At 35.3% G+C, this 22,535-nt stretch overlaps 1 protein-coding gene across 1 annotated transcript in view; it reads right to left on the bottom strand.

Moving 5' to 3' along the window:
• Positions 1 to 22,535, bottom strand: part of Cpne8 (copine 8) — a 204,357-nt gene that overhangs the window by 101,275 nt on the left and 80,547 nt on the right. Inside the window, exon 6 of the mRNA XM_027934231.3 lies at positions 20,651 to 20,727. Within this exon, the coding sequence (XP_027790032.1) occupies positions 20,651 to 20,727 (77 nt within the window). The remainder of the gene's footprint in view (positions 1 to 20,650; positions 20,728 to 22,535) is intronic.

Here is a 22,535-nt window from a genome sequence, read left to right as displayed (position 1 = left end):
CTAAGAAGTTAATACAGAACTACCATATGACCCAGCAATCGCTCCTCTTGGTATGTACTCAAAGGAAATAAAATGGCCACTTAGTAAAGGTATCTACTTTCCTGTGTTGACTGTAGCACTATTTGTGATAGCCAAGATATTGAAAACACCTAAGTACCTACTGACAGATGATAGATTAAAAAACAGTGGTACATACATACAAAGGAATATTATGCATCCCTAATAATGAACTAGATCCATTTGCCACAACATGGATGAAACTTGAGAACATTATGCTAAGTGAAATAAGCCAGTCCCCAAAAGAAAAATACTTGCATTATCTCATATGAATAATATTTTTAACTATTCAAAAATGCAGAGATAGAGAAGGAAATGGTGATTGTCAAAGAGAGGAGGAACTGAGAAGATCTAAGCCAGAGAATACAAAGCAGAAAATATTAGGATGGACCAATCTGAAAATCTTATGAATTACAAGATTATGGAAACAAGATTAAACTGCATATGAGTTGCATACTGAGTAGATTTCAGCTGTTCTTGCCACACATCAACACAAAAAACAGGAAACTGTTTACTGAGAGAAGAGATACATGAATTTACTTCACAAAAGTAACCTTTTTACTATCTACATTATCCTATAACATCATGCTGTACACCTTAAATATACACAATGAAATTTTTTTAAAAAAGAATATTTGGAAAAAACAAATAGAAATTCTATAAACAATAGTGACTATCATTAGGAGCTGGGGCTAAGTGGTAGAGCACTTGCCTAGCACATTTGAGGCACTGGATTCAATCCTCAGTACCACATAAAAATAAATAAATAAATAAAATAAAGGTATTGTATTCATCTACAACTTAATTTTTTTTAAAAAAAATATCATTAGATTATTATTACTGTATTTCTATTTTATTACAAATAATAAATAATAAAACAGAAATATAAAATCCAATGGGTATATTTTATAGTAGATCAAACAGAGGGCCCATGTCTCTAAAGAAACAAATTTCCTGCTCCCCAAATGTAAACACAGGATAATAGCTGTAGACAATTCAGTCCAAACGTGGAAGAAAGAAAAGGCAGAAGGTGAGTTTTAAAGTCCAGCTGAATACTATCAGTTTTCACGGCAGCACCCCTGGGTTGTTCTTCCTTTTTCATAAAAGGTAGCAAGAGACTGCAACTGGCTAGCCTTCTCAGCTGGTATCCTGCCAGTAGAATATAGGGGGTCTGACAGCCCACTTTCATTTGTACTCTCCTCCGCTCATTCAGTCTGAGGCAGCAGTGTTTCTGCCTGCAACACAAATTTCACTTCTTTGTGAGGCTCCTGCACATGTCATGGGCAAGAGCTCCTCCACAGGCCATTTTTGGATGTTTACAAATGGATTACTCCTACCTGAGAGAACTTAGGAGTCACTTGGCCTCTTCAAAGAGACTTCTGAGTGACTGAATACTAACATTTTTAGATATCAGTAACTTTTTAGCAGGAGTTGTAGTCACATCTCCAATCTTTTTCCTTGCATGAGTCTTTTGCATTTAAAAAGGCAGAGAGTTTCCCAATTTATCAACTCTGCTCAAGATAGTCTATTTTTTTTTTCCAACACATTCTTCAAAATTCTCCCATCTTCAACCCACTCCTTGATTTAAAAGCTACTTATAATCTTTTAGCTTTCGATTACGGCAGCATTCAATTCCAGCTACCAAAATGTTTCAGTTTCCTATTTCTATTTTTCCTATTGTTGCCCTAACAAATTACCAAGACCTTAATGGGCTAAAATAATATTCATTATCAGGCTATTTTGTAGATCAAAATTTCTGCAGGCTCAGCTACACACACTGCTTAGGATTTTGCAAAGCTGAAAAATAAAAAGTGTCAGCAGGTCTGGGTTTCTATCTACAGGATCTGGGAAAGAATTAACTTCCAAGCTCATTAGCAGTTGGCAGAACTCATTTCCTGGGCATGATTTCCAAGGACTCCCTACAGCTTCAAGTCAGCAAAGGCAGCTCAAGTCCTTCTCAAGCTTTGATTCTTTTTGGCTTCCCTACCTGTTGCAATCTTTCTGACTTCCTCTTCTGGCTTTTCTCATCTGTTTTGAAGGGTTCATGTGATCACAGGAAACTTACCTAGATAATCATGATAAACCTCTCTCTTGAGCTCAACTGATTACCAACCTTAACTAGATCCACAGATCTCCTCTCTCCATGTAAACTTGCATAACTATGAATGGGACACCATACCACAAGTCACAGAAGCTAAACTTCTCTACTCCACACTGCACACACCCCCAAACCCCAGATTTTCATTCCCATGTATATGATTGTTTTTATTGTGGCATTGCTTGTATAGGAAAAATAAAACTATTAAGAAGTCCACTAGCTTGATATTAGGTAAATTTGTAATTCACAAAATGAATTACCACACAACAGAAAAAAAAAATAGCAAAGCAACAAATAAAGCCCAGTGCCTATATATTAGGTAAACTTGCAATTCATGAAACTGATACAGCAATGAAATAAATGAATAAACTACAGCCTCACACAAGATCAATGGTTCTCACAAACTATTTTGAGCGAAAAAATCAAGTCACACAAAAACATATATTATGATTCCAGTTATATTAATTGGAAAAATATGAAAAAACACACTTGATATTATGAAAGAGTTATCATAAGGTTTAATATTTTTCAGAAAACTAACCTGTTTTGATGACTAAAAGCAACAATGTCTTCAGTAACATAAAATGTTTTCTGCCTCAAAATATCTCCTTCATTAGCCTTTCCTAATGTTTAAAATTTTCAGGATCTCAAATTTATCTTTATGCTGTTCACCTGGTAAAATTGCCTTCATTTTCCAAAGTCTAACCCAGATGTCACTTCTCAGTCTCCCAAAATGAGAGTTAGTTCTTACCCCCACCTCTCTCTACCTTTGTACTGTGGTACACTGAGACCCAGTACACAGATTACAATGAGAGTTTACACAGGGCAGCTTAAATCCCATATCCATCAACAGATGACTGTGACCTTCAACAAGTTGCTTAACCTTTCTAAAACTCAGTTTCCTCATCTGAGAAATCAAGATATAATGTGTTTCAAATATCACATGCATAATAAACATAGGACAGGGTAAGTATTCAATAGATTATAGTATTATATGTTTACATACATCATTTCCTAAGGGTAGTGAATTCCAGAAACTGAAAGACTATGCAATGCTTCTTCTATATGTCAACAACTAGAGATGTCTGTCATTTGTTTAGATATTATCTAAACATTTGTTGAATTAAATAACTTTTGATGTAAGAGAATGATTTCAGGAGGCCACAGCTAAATTATATAACTCATAGTGCATGTACAAGACTAACAAATTAAGATTAGTATGCCTAGAATGCTAAAACCTAGCACTGATAAGTTTATTACACTAGCTCTCTGGTGAGAATATAATAAAATGTAGTACATTCTTTGAATGTGGGCAGGAAGAGGGTGGCAAGTGATAAAGAAACAGAATGGAGGTTCTTCATACAGAATGTTGAACAGCTAAAGGGGAAAAATGGAATTGCCAAATGTTTTGCCTTATCAAGGGATACCCTAGGGACCAAATTTATCAACTTGGTATACAGACTTGACCAGTCTCGACTAACCAGCTAATTCCCACATTGGAGGGGTTGGGGGAAAAGGACATAGGCTTTAATCAGGGTTATTTATTAAAAGGGTAAATAACAGAGCAATACTTTTGGTATGTCTCACCATCTATTATGACTGGAGCAAAAACAATTTTTTAAAAAAATCTTTCAGGATTGATTTTTAAAAAATATTAAATTAAAATGTTAATGCAGTACAGCCACATCAATGTTTATAGCAGCACAATTCACAATAGCTAAATTGTGGAACCAACCTAGATGCCCTTCAATAGATGAATGGATAAAAAAAAATGTGGCATATATACACAATGGAATATTACTCAGCAATGAAAGAAAATAAAATCATGGAATTTGCAGGTAAATGGATGGAGTTACAGAAGATAATGCTAAGTGAAGTTAGCCAATCCCCAAAAAACAAATGCTGAATGTTTTCTTTGATATAAGGAAGCTGATTCATAGTGGGAGGAATAGACGAACACTAGATGGGGCAGAGGGGTGAGAGGGGAAAGGAGGGGGCATAAGGTTATTAATAATGGTGGAATGTGATGGACATTATTATCCAAAGTACATGTACGATGACACGAATTGGTGTGAGTATACTATGTATACAATGAGAGATATGAAAAATTGAGCTCTTTATATGTAGTATGAGTTGTAATGCATTCTGCTGTTATATATAAATTTAAAAATGTAATTATAAGAATTACCCAGTAGCACAATGAAGTATTTCACTGTGAACATTACACTCTGATTTAATAACACTTAAATAATAAATGAATAAGGGTTGTGTTTATACATTAAATGTGCAAGGGAAATGACTTAAAGCATAAAGGGAAAACTTATAAATAATTAACTGAAACTGACCCTTTCAGAAAAAATGGAAAACATGTAATATTGAAATAAACATATGTAATACATCTGTTCTTCATCAACATTAATTATTTCATTCTAAGGAATAAACCTAACATGGAACTCTGGATTTTCCTTGTTAGTGTATGAATATTTTTAATTCCAAATGAATCTTAAGTTCCTAATATATGAAACTGATAGTCAAGATGCTCATATGATTCTTGTCATTAGTTCTATTTCACTATAAAATGTTAACAAAAAATAACTTATACTCAATATTTATTTTTAATTCCAAATAGAAAAAAATCACTTATCTCTATAGAATTGCAATACATAAACAGAATATAATTTGTGCAACACTTGGACATTTCAACAATATAATTCTGCCTACCCAAGAACACAGGAAGTCTTTCCATCTTCTGATATTTATTCAATCAATTTCTTCAGTGTTCTATAACTTTCATTGTAGAGATCTTTCAATCCTTAGACTGATTCCCAAGTATTTTATTTTTTTGTTTTTTGAGGTTATTGTAAAAGGGACAGCTTTCCTGATTTCTTTCTCAGCAGAATCACTATTAGAGTATAGATAAGCTATTGATTTATGAATGTTGATTTTGTATCCTGATACTTTGCTGAATTCACTTGTCAGCTTTAGAATTCTGCATCTTTCCCCCTTTAAAATTGTCCTGGTTAGATCTTTTAGTCACAGCAACAAAAAATATGACTAAAACAGGAGGTGTCAAGGAGGGTTCTGCCCTCAAGAGTGGATTAATGCTGTAAAAACAAAAATTTATGAAAATTTACACATTTAGGTCCTCTGTGGGTTCTCTCTCTTCAGCTTTTCTGTTATATGAGGATACAGAGTTCACTTCTCTCTGGTCCTTCCAGTTTGCACCATGTGAGGATGCAGTAAGAAAATATTTATGAGATGCTGGTGCCTTCACCTTCTATTTCCTGCTTTAGAACTTTGAGAGCATCAATTTCTATGTTTATTCTTTTCCCCTAATGACCCAGTCTCAGGTATTCTATTATAGCAGCACAAAAGAGACTAAGATAAGTACCTTCCAGACAAAGGAATCAAATACAGTGTTATGGGAATATGGTCCACTGAAGGAAATCCAAGTAAGTGGGAGCATAATATATATTTGGGGAAACTACAGTGCACTGATACATCTCAAGTAGTATCACAAAAAGTTGAGATTAGTTTTCCTCAAAGATTATGGAGAAGAATTGGGAAGATTTCATAAAAGGGAAGGTAGCTGAATTTTAGATCCCATACCAAAGAGACCAGTGGGAACTGCTGCACATAGATGGGATGAGTACAGATTAAAACCATAGACACCAAGACCAGCTGTAGCTAAACAGGAAGAGTTGCTGCCCAAGAGATATGGGGTGGACACAGGAGTCTGAAAAAGAAATTGGGAAAAGGAGAGGGGGAGAAAGAGTGCAATATGATTCCCAGTTATCCTACTTTGAAAACTATCTTGTGATGCTACCACAGAGAAAAAAAAAAACAGAGAAGGAGAAGTTTTGATGGTATAAATGATAAATTCACTTTAGAAGCATATTCGGCATGCAATTTTTTAGGACATTTATGTTTTATAGGAAGGTGTGATAAGGCAAGAAATAAGATTGGTATAAGAAATAAGCACTGCTGGCATGTGAGTGGCAATTGAAACAAGGCATGTATGAGGTCACTCAACTATCATACATTGTAGGCTACAGATCTTAAACTTTGTTGATTCATAGACAACTTTGAGATTTTAAGTTAAGCAGATTTTTCAGGAGAAAAATGTCATCTGGTATTTTGCATAAAATTTGAGGTTACTCTTGGGCCTATGAAGGAGAGTGAGAAGACTAACCAGGAAACCAGAAGGAAAATCAGGAAGAAAACCAGGAGTAGCATGCTGTCCTGAAAACGAAGAGGGAGGAGATACAAGGAAGAGGGGGATCAAGAGTATCAAGAGCCATAAAGAGGCCAAATAAGATGAGAACTGAAAGCACTTTGTGAATGCACCCCAAGTAAGCCATCTGAGGGGATGCATAAAGAATGCCCTAAGAGGAAGCAGGAGTTGAGAGCTAGACAAGAGTCTTCCTGCCCTGAAGGGAAGAATGGAGGGAGAGTTGTAGCACAGGTAGAAACAGCTGTATGCTTCTGAGGCCCGAGGGCAGGGAGGTAAAGAGAAGGGGCGGGAGATATCTTCTTAGCAGTGATCCAGAGCTCTCAAATGAACTGTCTGAGTAAAGAATAGAAATAAATGCTGATCTAAACCAGGACAGGATGAGGTAAAAAGAATCTCATCTGTAGTTAGGATGAAATTCTGAGGAAAGTTTAAGGTGCCAGACCTGAATTTTATTAACCAGCTTGGGTCCTGACTCGATTTAAGGCAAGGAATTGAACTTAACTAATTCTCACTCATCTCATCTGGAAAATATGAGATCCACTGGTAGAGTATATTTTGCTAGGTTGAGGAAAGACTGAATGATATGATAAAAAAAAGCTCTTGGCACAGTATGACAGGGTATTGAATAACAAATACAAGCACTGATAATTATAATGACATTATTTTCTCGGACAGTTTAAGGTAAGGTTGTAAAAGGAAAAGGCTGGGAGTAAGTGAGAACAGGAAAGGGTGTGAGGTGGATGGCTGGAAGGTCATTTATGCCTTTTTGAAAAAGCTCCTGAGCAGAAAGGGGAAGTGTGCTCCTGGGCCACAGTGCATTGTGGGTAGACCTGTGGCTGGCTGAATAGCTGAACAGTTAGTGGGGGCACCAGCCTGTGTGGGTCTGTCCTGGGATCCTGTAGTGCTTGGGACTCGTGGGTGTAGATGCACAGAGGTAACTAGCCAGGGTTTATGACAGCCTGGAAGGAAGGAGACAGGAGTGAAAAGGGTTGAAGATCTAACAACAAATTCAATGAAATGTCTGATCATGCATGTACACTGGAAGGAAGGGAAGGGAATAATGAATCATAGGTATTGTAGGTCACATGTGGCTAAAGAGGATAATAAATGTAAATTTAAAATCGTTGACGTATTCACTGGCAAAATAAAATTACTTCAGTGGGGTTCGTGGTGAAGCTATACAGATTTCTATAAAGAGACTAAAAAATGGGGAGTTTTATTAGTTGCTAACAAGTCATAATCAGTTGTGACAGTTATTATATCATTTAGAACAGAATACACATTATGAGAAGCTATATCTTAGTAGCTATCTACATAAGATACCAAACTGCCTTAAAATATATGTTGTAGGCCTGCCAAACTGATGTGTACCCATAACATCTCAAAAGTCCCTCCTTAGAGCAAACAAAAGAGTCAGAGTCGGGATGAGTCAAATAACTGAAAACTCTAAAATGTACGTGAAAAGAAATTTAGTATATTAATTTTGTTCAGAGATCTAATTACATGAGGAAATTGTGTAAAGATCCATGCAAGTACAGTTTTTCAAAACTAATGATCGCTTAATTTAATTCTGATGCATTTATCTTTCTATGCAATATGCCTTATCTCCAAATTCTTAACAAAATGTCATTTCTAAGATTTTAGTATATCAGTTATCTCAAAATGAAAAATACTGTGTTGCTGATAAAATATATCATATGCCAGAAAACTGAAATTGCAAGTTTTGTTAAAATTTGAATTATTGTGATCATCAGTAAATCCATCTGTTACCCTGTAATCTTTAATGCTGCAATTAAATGAAATGTGATTTAATTTTATAGTTAGAATGTAAATGTTGACACTGAAAGAAAAGCAAGTTGGTTATTATCATGGTACAAAGTCATAAGAGGTACAACCAATGTATTGGATACATAATTTTCAGTGACAAAAACAAAATAAACTGTTCATAATCTCTGGCAAGTCACACTTTTTTAAAAAGCAATAACTGAATATAGAATGGTTCTAGCTTTTAATTGTCACAAATGCCAAAAACATTTTAAGAAATTAGTTTATTGTGCTTTGATAAGTTAGATCTATCTATAGAAATATTAGGTTAGTATTACTAAAATTGCACTTTGCATATTTAATGTAGTAAATTGCATTTGTAGCAAGGATTTTACAATCTAAAAATTATACCCCAAGTCCTGAGAAATGAGTTCAAAGTTAAAATGTGCAGAAGAGACATTTAAAAATACTTAACAACAAAAAAGACACATAAATGTGACTATTAGTCTGGAATATTTGGTTCAACAAGCATTCATTGAGTTTTGAATATTTACAAGACACAACAGCTCCATACAATGCAGGGGATAGGACGGTTCCTTTTTAAGTCTTTTCATAATTGTTATGTGAAGAAAAGGGATGTAGAAAGTATTCAGCTCCTTGACTGCTATGGAACTGCCTGCAGTCTGGCTCTCAGGACAATCAGTAAGAAAGGAGCAGGGACAACTACTGAGAATGCTTTGGTTTTTTTGTTTGTTGTGTGTGGGGTGTGTGTGTGTGTGTGTGTGTATGTGTGTGTGTGTGTTTGCTGTTTTTGAGTTTTGTTCTCAAGTGAATCTGCTTAAGCAAAGACAATAAAAAAATTAAAGCAGACAAAGATAGTATAAAAGGAAGGGGAGATAGAATCTTCACTATAACACTGGGAGAAACTCATAATTCATGCAAATGACTTAAAAATGCACATCAGAATGTAGTTGTATTTGGAAATGTCACTTTGAGGCTTTCATCAGTTAACTCACTCTGAGAAAGAGTTCAGATCCTACTGACCTATTTTCATGATTACTGGGAGGGTCCAGTGAATATTGCTATTACAGCACAGAGTGGATTACAAACATTACTGAGATTTTTCACTTACTGGAATTTATTCTCAGGGAAGTCTAATGTACTCTGAGTCATTATATACCTAAAATGGTGCCATAGGTCTAAATATTCACAACAACTTTTTAAAAAGAAGACAATAAATATATAAAAATATTAATAGTATGTCTAATCTCATCCCCTTCTCATCCTCCAAGGAATATGTGAGCCATTCAGGCAGGAACTTTGAAAACAGTCCCAGAAAGCTCAGTGTTATGGTTTGGATGTGAGATGTCCCCCAAAAGCTCATGTGTGAGACAATGCAAGAGAAATGATTGGGTTGGAAGAGCCTTAACCCAATCAGGGAATTAATCCCTTGATGGGATTAACTGAGTGGAAAATGAAGTGGTAGGACATGGCTGGAGGAGGTGTGAATTAGGGCGTGGCTTTGGGTATATATTTGTATCTGGCAAGTGAAATCTTTCTCTCTGATTCCTCATCACCATCTGAGCTGTTTCCCTCTGCCATGCTCTTCCACCATGTTGTTCCTATCTCACCTGGAGTCCAGAGGAAGGGAGCTGGCTGTCTATGGATTGAGATCTCTGAAACCATGAGCCCTTAAATAAACTTTTCCCCCTTCACAATTCACAATTTTTCTGGTCAGATCTTTTAGTCAAAGCAGCAGAAAAGCTGACTAAGACACTTAGTATGATTAGAGATGGAGGCAAGTCATCTTTCAGCACCAAACTGAAGAAATGAGCAAGGATAGGAACTCCATGCAGTTTTCTTCTCATCATGTTATACATTCAAAATGATGATTTTCCAGATTAGGGGGAAAATCCTGGTGTACTTATTTAATTCTTTTGAAAACTTGATATGGATTTTTTTTAAGACTTCAATAGTCTTCCTATGTTTGGATTGCTTGGATTTTGTGTTGATAAGCAATTGAGCATTGAGTGCTATTTATCTCAGAAAAAGGTGGGACCTTGTACTATAGTTGAGTAACGGGTGTGCGGGTGAGAGATGTTCGAAGGAACCTCATCCTTGAAAAGACCTGTCAGAATCAGTAATCCCTGAAAGCTCTTCTAACCATCCAGAGATGTTCAGGACTTTTCAGTAAGTACTTTTATATTACTAAAATAAAAGGAAAGTCCAAATTTTCTTTCAAAGCTATCCATAAATAAATTCATTTGTTGCAGGCAATCTACCACTGTGGTTGATCATATGTGCTCAGAAGCCAAACCACCTCTACTCTTAGCTTGGCTTCTCCAGAATCCTTGTCTCAGTTATTTCCTCTGCTGGATAACAATTAACAATACTTAAGGGTTTAGAAAGTTGGTATATGTAAAGTAGGTAGAATAGCAACTGACACTTGAATACAATCAAGTTAGTCATTGGCTGTATTGAAAACAATTCATGGCTTCTCTCACTTGCTGTATGGTTTAGATCCTGTTTCCAAAAGGCACACAAGCTCAAGTCTTGATCACCAGCCTATGGTGTTATTAGGATGTAATGGAACTTTGGGCAGGTGGAAGCTAAGAAAGGAAAATGAGGTTGCTGGGAGTGTGCCCTGACCCTGATCCCTCCCAACTGCCCAGTCCCCCTCTGTCTTTCCCAACTATCATGAGGTGAGCAGCCTCCTCTACCCTGTGCTTCCGTCCTGATGTACTAGTGCTGTCACAGGCCCAAACAAATGTGGCCAACTGACCATGGACTGAAATCTATGAAACCTGTGATTTCCTCTGAAGAGGCATGAGGAAATAAATCTTTCCTCCTTTTAAGTGGTTTTTCTAAGGTATTTTTTCATAGTAACAAAAATTTGACTAACACACTTGCTTTGATAACTAAGAACCAACTGAACATACGTACAAAAGCAAAGAATCCCCAAATATGTCTTTCCAACATCCATTTCATCAGTTGGCTAAAGCTCAGACTTAGATGAGAATGATAATGTTGATTCATAATGGTCTTTCCTTACCTATTAGTTTGCTTAACTATAGAACTCTATTCCTGCCTGCAACTTGAATCCTAGAATCATCAAATTCTGCAATGCACATGAGGGTGGAAAGAAGAAAGGAGCAATGAATTTCTGTGTAGAGAAAATGGTAGTTTCTCTGAAAAACCTTGTCCCAGCATGATTTCCAAACACTGTCTATAGAAAGGGTGATCCTTTAGAAACACATCTGATACTGAAACTTACTGAAATTAGGACTGTTTATGCAGTCCATATGATAAGCGCTAATTAATCTATAACACATCCTCTAAAATAGCACAGATCATGTCTCACCATTTGTTTCCTTCAAGACAAAATCTTCCACTAGGTTTTCCAATCCAATGAGGCAAACACAAACAAAAACATCTTGCTAATCTTTACAGTCTAGGCAAATTCTGGCACCTGAAACACAAGGACAGAATGGCCCACCTCCTTCTACAGCTTACCAATAGGTAACAGGAAGGTCAGAAATTGATGTTCATCCTCTTATCAGAATGTAGTGCATCCAGCCCATTATATCCAGTTATTCATGCAAGAAATCTGAAGGTCATTTCTGAAATCTTCTTCAAGCCAGATTATTAACCTGTCATCAAGCTTTGAGAAATCACCTTTCGAAGCATATATTGAATCTTCCCATTTTTCTTCATCTTTCTAGTCCAAACTATCGTCATTTAGTTTAACCACACACGACCATTCTCCAAACAGAAAGAAATGATCCTCTTTATACAAAAATCCTGAATTCTCCCCCCTCATATTCATGGTAAAATTCAGAATACTAAAAATGGTGTACATATTCTGGTCTAAGCTAATAGTCTAATTTTCATAGAGCTTATATAAGTCTGTAATTATACTTGTTTATGTAATTAGTCCTTTAATGGATAAATAGTAAGCATATTAAAGGCCAGAACGATGCTGCATTTTCATCATTTATACTGGGCACCTAACAGTTTCTAGTCCATAAGTGGTTCCCAGTAAAGATCTGTTAAGTAAATCAATTTGAAAAATAATCCCTAAGGCTTCTATTAAACTCTGATTCTGTTTACCCAGCAAAGAAGTAAATAAACCCAATCAGTAAATTATTTGCTCAGTATATTAAGCACTGACATAAAATACTTTTTTATGTTTTTTCTTTCTTGAAGTGGGATGCCTAAAGGAGTTACTTACACACAAGCCTCATAAGAGCAAGAGAAATGTCACAGCATGTCAAAGTGACAGGCTAACCACTGTGGGGCTTGTCTCTGATAGGGGTGTTAAAGGCACTTTTGAGAAAAATGCATTCATTTTACTCAAATCTCTCATGACTGACCACACCAATTATAAGGCTTTATATCCAGAAAAGTCCTTCATTCCATGAAATTATTTGTAACTACTGAAACTTCTGAGCATAATAGTCATGTAATTTGCAGTTGTGAACAATTTTATTATTTGGTATAAACAATTACATTCCTGGTGATCTTTCCAGAGCATGAACTCAGATATAAAAATAAATATTAGACAGTGGTTCAGCTAAACATTTATTAAACTTTTATCACATGTAAGTTTCAGATGCTTTGAAAGACATATAAGAAATGTATATAAGGAATGTACTTACAAGAGGAAATGAGGGGAAAGGGAAAAATAATACAAGGGGGACAAATGAATGACGGTAGAGGGGGCAGAGAGAGAAGAGGGGAGGGGAGGGGAGGGGAGGGGGGATAGTAGAGGATAGGAAAGGCAGCAGAACACAACAGACACTAGTATGGCAATATGTAAATCAATGGATGTGTAACTGATGTGATTCTGCAATCTGTATATGGGGTAAAAATGGGAGTTCATAACCCGCTTGAATCAAAGTGTGAAATATGATATATCAAGAACTATGTAATGTTTTGAACAACCAACAATAAAAAAGTTTTTAAAAAAAGTAAGAAAGAATTGGTGAAACTAAAAAAAAAAAAAAAGGAATGTACTAAAATTCCTTCTACCTCTATCCTTTAAAAAACATATGTGATTTTTCAGACAGGCTCTCCCAGAATTAGATAAATGCTTTACTCCAAGTTGATAAAGAATCTAGCACAACTCAAAAATACAACCAGTGGTCTAGTTTTTAATGTGTTGAATCCTATGAACATTGATAATATGTGGTATACACAAATGGAGTTTTATTCACCATAAAGTGTATTTATCTGTGTGATCTTTGAAAATGAAAGACTAAAAATAATGAGTAGATATTGAACTTGAGATTATTTTGCAATTACATAGGAACATAGTTCTAATACCTCTAAATATTGAACATTTCCAAAAACTATATAAAACTGTCTTATAATATCCAAATCAATGAAAAACAGAACTATAATTCATTTCCCCAATTGGATTGTTCAGCTATATACTAAGAACGGACAAAATAATTTTTAATATCTACATTTGGATAGTACTTAATTCACACAATGTAATCAAGTTTGGTTTAATATTATCCCCTGAATTCTTACCTTACCAGATAAAAATACAGGAAGGAAGGAAAGGAGGGAGGGAGGGAAAAGAAAAGGGAAGGGAAGGAGAAAGGATGTAAGAAAGGAAGGAGAGAGGAAATAGGAGGCAGTTAGACTGAAAGAAGGAAGGGAAGAGATTATTAGATGATTTAAGAAGTTTTTCCTAAATTAGCATGGAAGTTCCTCAAAAGTCTAGGCATGGAACCACTATATGACTCAGCTATCCCACTTCTTGGTATTTTATTCTGAAGAATAAAAGTCATCACACTACAGTTACATGCATACCCATGTTTATAGCAGCATAATTCACAATAGCCAAACTATAGAACCAGTCTAGGTTTCCATCAATGGATGAATGAATAAAGAAAATGTGGTATACACAAATGGAATTTTATTCACCATAAAGAAGAATGAAACTGTGTTATTTGCAGGAAAATGGATAGCACTTGAGACCATCATGTTAAGTGAAATAAGCCAAACTCAGATGGTCAAGAATCATGTGCTTTCTCTCATACTTAGAAGCTAGAGAGGAGAAAGGGAATAAAAGGATGGGACAGAGATTTCTTAAAAACCAAAGCGAGATCAATAGAGGAAAGGAGGGAGGGAGGAAGTGCCGGGGAGTAACACAGGCCAAATTACATTGCTATATTATGTGCATGTACAAATATGTAACAACAAATCCCATTACTATATGTAACTATAATGCATCAATTTTTTAAAAAGTAGAAAAAAAAAGAAGCAAAAAATTCACACCTGAATAATAAATTATTTGTGGCTAAGAAAGTGAAAATAAAAATAAAAATAGATTTTTCCTAAAAGACATTGACTATTCTAATAACAATATTAACTAATCACTGTTTGAGTTTTTATGAAATTCCAGTGTTTTCCATGAGAAATATATAAAATATTGCTATTTCTTATTGCAATCCACTTAACAGTGCATTATTAAGGCATCTTTTAAAAAATATTTTTAGTTTTAGATGGACAGAATACCTTTATTTTGTTTATTTAGTTTTATGTGCCACTGGGGGTAGAACCCAGGGCCTCACACATGCTAGGAAAGCACTCTACCACTGAGCCACAACCCCAAGTCCTATTAAGGTATCTTAAATGAGAAAATTGGGGCTGAGGAATTTAAATGAATGTGCTCAAATTACAGACATAATAAACTGTGAAATCCAGGTCTGACTGGCTGCAAGACTCTTATACTCTCACCTCCATTTCTCTAGAACAAAGTTTTTTATGTTATAAACATGACTACAGATGTAAAAATATAATATATCCTATAGTTCGGACCTCAAGTGTCCTCCAGAGGACCAAATGTTGAAAAGACTTGGTCTTCAGGGTGGCACCACTGAGAGGTGGTGGAAACTTTAAGAGGTGGGATCTAATGGGAAGTCTTTAGGTCACTGGGGACATGCCCTTAAAGGGGACAGTAGGACCCTGTCATTTCCCCTCTCCTTTGTTTCCCAGCCATTAAGTAAGTGGTTCTGGTGCACCATGTACTCTCCACCATGATTGCTGCCTCACCATAGGCCCAAAAGCAATGCGGCCAGAGGATCATGGACTGGAACCTCCAAAACTATGGGCCAAAATGAACATTTTCTCTTTAGAATTTGATTATCTCAAGAATTTGCTACGGTGACAGAAAGCTGACTGACACAATGCAGATATAAAAATGTAGAACAGCATAACAAATCAGTAGCACATATAGGACTAAAAATGTGTTCTGAATTCTAGCCCAATATTCTTTCCAATAAAGTAAATTAGAGATTATAAAGATATCAATCCAAATTAGAAAGTATAAAAATAACAATCAAATTTGCAGGGAAGTTAATAATAAAGTAAAGATGACTTTGAGAGCCAAAATTTATCTCAAAATTGACTATTTTCACATGCAAATAGTTGCACAATAAAGACATTACCCTTTTGTTCTATTTTCATGTTGTTTTCTTCAAGATTAACCATCTCCCAGCCTTCTTCTTCCTCCTCTTCCTCTCACAATGACATCTGATCTCTTGTGTTCACAGTCACCACATGGTGTTCAAGGTAAGTTCACGTCTGAATCCAGATCTTTAAGCCAACACTTTAAGGCTGAGCCTCAAGTTCCCTTGGGCCCCATTCTTTTGTTTTGGTTTCCTGCCTTATTCCCAATTATCCTTTCTGCTTTGTTCCTCTCCCTGCATAACTTGTGGATCCATCTGGTTCTGTGTTTGAATGCTGTGTCACAATTGGAAATCCTGCAAGTACTACACAACTCCCATCTTGCCTTCTGATTATAACCAGCATCTTAGTTCCTGTCCATGTACCCTTCACAGTTGTTACGGTACTCACCGATCCATCTTGGATCCCTCCCTTTATCCTCCATCCACTACAGACTACCTGGTTCACAAAGTGCTGTTGCCAGCCTAAAAAGAATGGAACTTCTTCCCTCCTTAATTTTCTGTAACCAAAACAGCTGCTGGTTCAGTTACCCCTGAGATCCCTGCTCCTTCCCAGAATAGGAACCTACTTTGTAATCACTAGTCCTTGCTATCCTGCTCCATCTTCTTATACAGAACAATCATGTCTGACTTCGAGCAACAGGAACAAACAGGTCTGTTACTTGATGAACATAATGAATGTTTTTCCCCAAAAGGAGAGAATGGCAATCTTTCTTAAACTGGTGCTGATTCTAGCATTTTAGAAGGCTTTGCTGAATCCATCACAGAGATCCCTAAAGATAGACAAAGTGAGATGCTCTGACAGCATCACACAGAAAATTGGATACAATCTCACAGCATGAGAAAAACACTGCTGAGTGGAAATAATGCTAAATAACAATGGCATGATCTAAAGAGAGGATCCAATGAGTCATCGAAAGGCACAGTAAATGCTGCAGATGAATTAAGTAGCTCAACACTCATTTTGGGAGGGTTCAGGGAAAAGACCAAAAGTATAGGATAGAATTAAGATATGAGAAATGTATTTGCTACAAGTTTAAATCCAACAGAAGACTGTTGTAAACTGTGAAAATCTTGACCTGCCATTAAAAAAATAAATGAGAATTCATCACCTCATTTCTTAAAAATAATTTAAAATAATAATTTTGATTTCATAATAGGAAGAGAAAAATCTAATTTTTAAAATGATAATAATTAAAGTATTAAAATGAAAAGGCTTAAGTTGAAATTCAAATTCTGGTTATTTAATATGGCATGAGGCTATGTATAAGTAACAATTTTTTTCTTCGTAACAAAGCTGGCTTAGTTGTTAAAGGTGTGATTACTAATAAATAATTTAGAACTCTAGTTTGTCTCCCTTATATTCCAAAATTTTACCATTATCATCAATTTAAAATAGTATCTCTGAGGAGATATTATAACACAATTGCAATTCAGAAGTTAGAAGAAATTATCCTGAATACCTTATAAGAAAATAATTTAAATGAGGACATTTAAAGAGAAGAAAACAAGGGATGATTTTGAATAGCTTAGAATATAAATGGGAAACTAATTAGAAAATAAATCTCTAATCTAAAACAAATTAGTAAATAAGAGCTAAATCACTTGGATAATGCTATTTAGGATAAAAACATTTGGGACACAGGAGGACTTTTTAAATTCAAGATGAGTCAATTTAGCTAATTGTGGGTAGATTATCTGCCTCAGGAAGCATCCTGTGTTGCAATTCAGAAACCTAGAGCCACCCAGACAGGGAAGATGGTCTAAGCACTAGCAAGATGGCAAAGGTGATGGCTACAACAGGACAATGTACCACTTCAATCTCCAGTTATGAGAAATAAATCATGAAAAATATAAAATATAGTCCAATATGTAATGACTGCTCTACAGTGTTATCTTTAACTAGAGACCATACGTCCAGCCAGGGTAGGTTCACACACTAGAGAAGGCAGTTGGGACTATGGAAACAGATGTACACTCTGTATCTTAAACACTTATTATTTCCCCAATGTGAACTGCATCATTTCATAAAATGCACTGTTTTTATATATTGTATGATATAACATGACACCTTTAGGACTTGCACTTGTCACAAAAAAATCTTCCTGATATTCCCCCTGGCTTCATCCTTCCTTCCAAAGCCATTCCCTCTTCCACTAAAACATCCCAGGGTCATTCCATTTTCCCACCTATCCCTACCATTTTCCTATTATGATTCCAGAAATCACGCAAACAACATTTCACACTTCCTCAACCAACCCAGTATGCTTTTTTCTAACAAAAAGCATGAATGGTTTTGATAGCTTTCATTTGAGGTCGAGGTAAGAGAGTCAAATACAATTTCCTAGAAGCTACCTCTTCACTCAACCCACTTAAATCTCATGCTTAACACAATGCACCTTGTTCTTCAATTTATATGTTCTTCCTACAGATTCATGCCTCTCTCACAGAGTTTTCCATAAAAGCCAAACTTTTTTTTCAAGCCAGAGAACAGGTAACCACAAAATGTTTTCTTCAATCCGGTGTATTTACCTGGGTTGGAGCATGCTGAGGTGACAGCATGTGAGTATATTACTGCATGCTCCAAGTAACCAAGCCAAAATATCATTTTACTAGTAAACCAAGCACACTCAATTTTACTCTATTTTTGACTTATGTCTTCTGTTTGATTTTCTTCTCTCATCTCTTTTCTGTTGTTTATTTCATGTTGTCTAATTTACATTCCCTCATGTAACAACTACCATTCTTCAGTTCCTAGTTATATTTCTTCTTTCTTTTTTTGCCAATCTCTCGGTTAAACTCAAGTTCTGCATTTCATTACCCACTTACAACTAAGCTTAGCCTGGCTAAGCTCCCTTAGTAAAATTCTAAAAATCTCCCACTGCCCAAACAGTAAGCCCACTTTTAAACCTTTTGTTAATGTTTGTTTGCCTTAAAGGATTGCTCAATAAAATCAAACACTGAATAAAATATTAGTTACATACATATACTTAGAAAATTAAAGGAACTGTATTTTTTTCCAGGGGATAGCCAGAACAACAACACATTCAACAAAGCTGTCTAAATTTCAAAGTACCCTCTAGATGAATCACAGCATGCACCACAATAGTTCCACATCCCATGAACAGGTTTCAAAGGCTTTGCCTCATTATGCCACCCCATCCTCAGCAAGAGCTAAGAAAAATCTAAAGGTCAACCCAATCTTTCTGATTATGGAAAATGATCATGACTCAACCACAGGTAAATTCTCCCAACATTTGCATATTTATCTAAGCATCATCCTAGATATCTTCACCTCTTAGCATGTATTGGTATTTGATGGTCTTGTCTAGTGGAAATTCTGGATCCCCTGAATAAGGGCTATAATTGTATGCTATGTTCTATTTACCAAATACCCCAACCAACATCATATCAACTGTTCATGTTTCAAAATTAATATAAATAGGATTTTCCACCTGGAAAAGTAATTTGTAATTCAACAGTTTTCTGAAATTACAATTATGATTGCCTGTTAAGGAGAAAATAACACCAGAAAAATTTCCAGTGAAATCACCAACTTAAAAATATGTATGTCACTTCATAAAAATCTTTATTCTCTTGCTCTCATGTGAAATGAAAATTCAATATTTTACATGCTTTTGTTTTCTTTTGAAAAATATTAAAGGGATCTTCAAGGTGGCATTATATACAATATTGATTCTTTGTGCACCAAAAATGAGATAGATTTAGTAATTTTCTAAGTATCCTTGTGGGTCTAATTCACTGGATTAGAAAATGCAGTAAGAATTATATGTACTTAATAAAATAGTTATCCTTGCTTTGCAGATCACTCATTACTTATTAAAGTTAGCATAAAATATTTTAATAATAAGCATCCAAGTTGTCCAATGACATGAAAAGAAATTACACATAAAAAGAATATTAAAAATGGAGTTGATATGTGTAAATCTTCAAACTGATATTCAGTAATAATTTTCTAAGGAAATAAATCTAAACAAGAGAAGTTAAGATTAATAGCTGTCTTTACTTTTTTAAAATATTATAAGTGGAAATGCTTTATGACACTAAATATGAAGTTTAATTTTATTGACAGAATGTGAGGATGATGTTTTGGCCATTTTGAGTATTTGATGTCAGAAATGAACAAATTTAGTTTTGACAGTTTATTTTGTGAATTTGAGATTTTTAAAAGAATGATGAAGACAGAGATTAAAAGTACCCAAACCTGTTGACACTGTGTTTAGTTTTGCACAATGTCACTATTTAGTGCTATACAAGAACTTCTTAAACTAATAAGTCATTTTTTAAAAAAACAATCAAGATTGATGAAACCAGAGATATTTATCAAATACACTTTTCTTTCTGATTTTTTATAAACTGGTCAATGAATCAAAATACTCAGAATGAAGGAGGAGAAAGGGGGAAGAACAGGCAAGAAAAGACACATGAAAAAGTTCTAGAATTTGTTTTCCACCTTATTTGGAAATGGGAAAAATAGGATCATCTCTTTCAACAACTCAAAAACTAAACATGTTACTGAAATGGAAGAAGAAGATGGAGGGTGTGATTGTTAATAATGGCCTTCTCAACAGTTGCACACTTACCACTTTCTCCACAAATCACTTTTATAGCCAACAACATCATTAAGATGTCAATAGTCAAAAACACATTTATTAAACACATGGTATAGATGGGATTTATATATAGTCCCTGATCCAAAGGAATAAAATCTCTTCCTCAAAGAGTATTTGATCTAAATATAGTACTTGATCTAATAAAGAAAACTACATTGTTCCTTGTTTAAGTCTGTTCATCTTGTAAACATTTTTTAGCATAGCATAACAGCTGAAATATAAATTATTCTTTACATATATGTCTAAAATTAATTATTAGAAGAAAAAAATCAAACAATGTTTTAAAGCCCACTTTTGATTTACAGCCACATGTTCATGAATTCCAAACTGCCAAAACAGAAATGGAAGACTTAACATTTCATTGTCTGAATTAAAAAATACTTACACTATTGGTTTTTCCAGGCGACTTCCCTGTGAACCAACAATCTCCCCCAGTGTACAAAACACTTGCCCCAGAAAGTCCTAAAACAGATAAAAAAAAAATTAAAGCTCATCAGTTCCCAAATTATCCTTACAGTATATATTTTGTACATCACATTTGCATTATTTTCATTAATGAACTATTGCGTTTTTTAACTTCTGATAATAAATAAGCCCAATCTGCATTAATTTTAGCATAAGGCCTTCCCATAACTTTGCATGGTATTTTGTGCTTTTAATCACAGAACAGGTTTGTTACTTTGAGTTTTCAGACACTGTGTTTGTTTTATGGTCTAAACTAAAATGAAAATAGAAATAAATGTTTGCGGTTTTGAATGCTTGACTTAATGCAGAGACTTCCAAAGTGCTAGCTGAGGAGACAAATCTAGAGTGCACATGGCAAAGGTGGCTAATGAGCCAGCACTACTTAGAGAAAGGTGTTGTGATGTAACAGCCACAACCAGGGTCCAGAGCCACACTGCCATGTGTCTATTTCAGTACCACCACTCAACACCTACAATTATGGCAATTAGTTTCTCCAGTTTCTTCCTCTCTAAAATGTATTAGTATCTACCCACAGCATTGCTCTGAGGGTTCACTGAATTACTGTATGAGTTAATGTTAGCATATAGTAAGGGTTAAGTAAAATATAGTGTTCATTAGCATACAACTAGAAAAATTCTTCAAGACAGAATAACCCTGCAACATGAGAAATACACTTTATATAAAAAGAAACTAACAGTCTAGGAGGTTAATTTTTTGTCTTAAGCAGTCAGTAAGTAGCAGAGCCAGGACTAACTCTAATACTTGGATGCTAGAAACTGACATGCCACCATTCAATAAAAATCCATTTTAACTTCACATGTCCATACTATAAGGGTTCCAACACCATCTGAATATGTGAATCAAGAAACAGGGAGTTATTTCATGGAAAAATACCCACCCCTCTAGTTTAGCCTGTTTGTGATTCAAAGAAACTGCATTGATCTGAAGGAGAAGGTGAGAGATCTATCAGAACTGATTGTACAGTGAACTGGCCCCAGAGAAGCCCTAAGGATGAACAGAGGACTAATAGTAAACAAAATTTTTTTTAGTAAATCCAATTTAGCAAATCTATTTATTAAATATACAAATCATTATACTTTGTTCACTGGAGTTACAGAGAAGTTATTAAAAAAAAAAAAAGCCAATTCATGCTTGGGAAATTTCACTGTCCCTACTTTACAGATAAAGGACCTGAGGTATAGAGAAAATACACAACTTGCTCAGCGCCATGATGTGGGCCCAGTAGTCCAAATCCAAGGTTCATCCACTAAGTACTTTGCCCAGCCTTGCCACCTCTCTACTTGTAGTCTAAGGGGAACAATGAGACCCAGACACACAGAAACCTAACAAACCACCAAAGGAAGAACTATGTTTTTCAGTGGGGAAAAAAAGGGGGAAGGTAGAGCTCTGAGTCAAAAGATAGAAAAAATACTAAGATAGTCAGGGGAAGTTTTTCCCAGAGGAAGTAAGCTATGAGAGTCAGGTAGGAATCAGATTGTAGAGAAGAGAATTGGCCACTCTAGACTTAGAGAACAGATCAGATTTAACAGTCAAGAAAAAAAAATGAGAAAAGAAAGGAGCCCAAGTAAATGAAAAGGAGATGAGGTGACAACACTATTGTGGAGGACCCCCTTGGCTAAATGAAAAAGTGGTGTTAGGGTAATCAGAAGTGACCAGAGCCTTGTGGCATTTCAGGGACACCATAAGAATAGTGCAATTGGACAATTATTCAAGTACCAGTCTACAAAATGTACCGAGGAGTAAGGGAAAAACTGGAAGTCAGACCAATCAGAAGGCCACAGGAA

Source organism: Marmota flaviventris, chromosome 3 (assembly GCF_047511675.1).
Source record: "Marmota flaviventris isolate mMarFla1 chromosome 3, mMarFla1.hap1, whole genome shotgun sequence".
NCBI classification, from domain to species: Eukaryota; Metazoa; Chordata; class Mammalia; order Rodentia; family Sciuridae; genus Marmota; species Marmota flaviventris.
The sequence above is the reverse complement of the archived record's forward strand: the minus strand, read 5'-3'. Positions and strand labels throughout refer to the sequence as shown.